The 2061-nt window shown below is 38.6% G+C and overlaps 1 protein-coding gene across 1 annotated transcript in view; it reads left to right on the top strand.

Moving 5' to 3' along the window:
* Mdn1 (MDN1, midasin homolog (yeast)) overlaps positions 1-2061 on the top strand; it is a 161743-nt gene that overhangs the window by 66510 nt on the left and 93172 nt on the right. Inside the window, 1 exon segment of the mRNA XM_013016634.1 lies at positions 1207-1336. Coding sequence (XP_012872088.1) covers positions 1207-1336 — 130 coding nt within the window.

Consider the following 2061-nt stretch of genomic DNA (forward strand, 5'->3'; position numbering starts at 1 on the left):
GGGTTATGGGAGTCACTGTCAGATTGTTGGTTAAGTTTCTTTAGATCATAACATTCGGGAATGAAAGACCTTGTGGTTTTGAGCTCAGTAAACCTGTAAGTGGGTTACAAGTCATAATGTGTATGGTCCTGGTCTGCTAATGGTTAGCACAAGTGTTGGTAGGGATAAGAATCTAGAATGAAGGAGGGTAAGATACTTGGTAACTGGTTGGTTGCCTAAAATGTGGCCATGTTCACTTTTTGTGTCCAGTTTTCCTCAGTAGTAGAAGAAAAATGATTATGTACTTCAGAAATCTGATTTCAAAGTTATTTACATTAATTTTACCTGTCAGCTTAGCCTCAGTTTTCCTTAAGACAATTGTTATTCTTACCTATGAGAAAGCAACCCCTTTTCGTTTTGCCTGTATAAAAATCAGAGCAAAATAAGATCCTGGATACTAGAGGCACAGGTCTTTGAGGATAGTGGTGAGGAACATGTACATACTTAGAAATTCCCTGTGTCCTTAATGAGCCCCTCCTAAATACAGGTTTTGTTGGTCCTGTGGTATATGGGATACACGAACAACAACAACAATCATCGATAAAGTAAAACCTAGGTGGTGTTGTTACAAACATTGTGAATAGAGATGAATTGGCATTGGGAAAAGAAAGGAAACTATAAAAGGGTCAGAACCCATAGGACTGGAGAAGGTATATAATAACTTTCTTATACAAGACAAGACATAAAATAAATGTCTCCTTACAATTTCATTCCTTTTGAGCCATGTAAGTTTTCTTCTGGTATGGAGATGGACCTTCTTTATGGGAAGATGGCTATTAATGTGAAAGAGGAATCTACTTAAGATAGCTGTGACTAGCATTCCAGTGCTTTCCCAGGCTTCAGAGCTCTGTCATATCTAGAAAGTGGTATAATTGCTAATGTATGGATGTTGTTAGAGATTGATGGGGCAATATCTCTTAGAAGCAAGAAAAAAATAGTTGATATAACAGAAGAGGCATCTGAGGGCTGTGTGTAGTACGTGTCTGTAATCTAGATTGGTCTTCATAAGAGAATTGCAGATCAGCCTGAAGTGTATAGTAGGACCATTTCCCCCCACAAAATAAATATTTCTTTTCCTGGATTCACAGGTAACATTCTTTCGAAGCATTTTTTTTCTAGCTTTCTTCATAAATTTCAAACTCACATTAGAGTTTGTGTTCTTTGTAGTTGTCTCCTGCCTTAAGAAATCGATTTACAGAAATATGGTGCCCTCAAAGCACAAGGCGTGAAGATTTAATTCAAATAATTAATCGAAATCTCCGCCCAGGATTGTCTCTAAGCAGAATAGATCATAAAGGTGAGTTTTCATGTTTGGTGGGAGTGCTAATGGAGAGAATAAGAGATACTAGCTATATGTGTATTTCATAAGCATAAAAAAAATGGGAACAAGATAGATCAGTGGAAAATGTGGTACAGAACATATTGCCTTCTATAAAAGTGTCCTCCCTTCATATTTTAACTCCCTCAAAAAAAAATTGTGAAATATAAGATAGGCTCATATCCCTCTGCTTTCCATGTTCAACTTCCAGGCAAGGTACAACCTGCATCACTGTGAAAGCCACCTTGTCGTTACCCATATGACTGCCCTGTGTACCCATGACTTGCCCCATGACTGGTTCCCTTTTTTGAAGTTTTCATTTCGTTATTCCTATGCCCCATGAATGGGACACTCAGAGAAGTGTCAAGGGTCTGGGCTTCCTGATCAACTTGAACGTCCAAAATGGAATATTCCAAGATAAGATCCCAGTTAGTGAGATGGGGTTAAAAAGTTCTTCTGCACCAGAGATGATCCTTAACCACATTCAGAGTGATTATGGAAAAGACTCCTGGAACCTGTCTACATTGTAGTGCTGATCCAAGAATTGTGTTCTCCATCCAGCCAACTGTACTGCTTCTTAGATAAATATTTGCTATTGATTTCAAAAACTATAAGCCAGCTGGAAAAGTGGCTCAGTGGTAGAGTGCTTGCCTTGCATGCAAGAGGCCCTGGGTTCAATTCCTCAGCACCACATAAACAGAAAA

The sequence above is a fragment of the Dipodomys ordii genome, unplaced genomic scaffold (genome assembly GCF_000151885.1).
Source record: "Dipodomys ordii isolate 6190 unplaced genomic scaffold, Dord_2.0 Scaffold32, whole genome shotgun sequence".
Taxonomy (NCBI): domain Eukaryota; kingdom Metazoa; phylum Chordata; class Mammalia; order Rodentia; family Heteromyidae; genus Dipodomys; species Dipodomys ordii.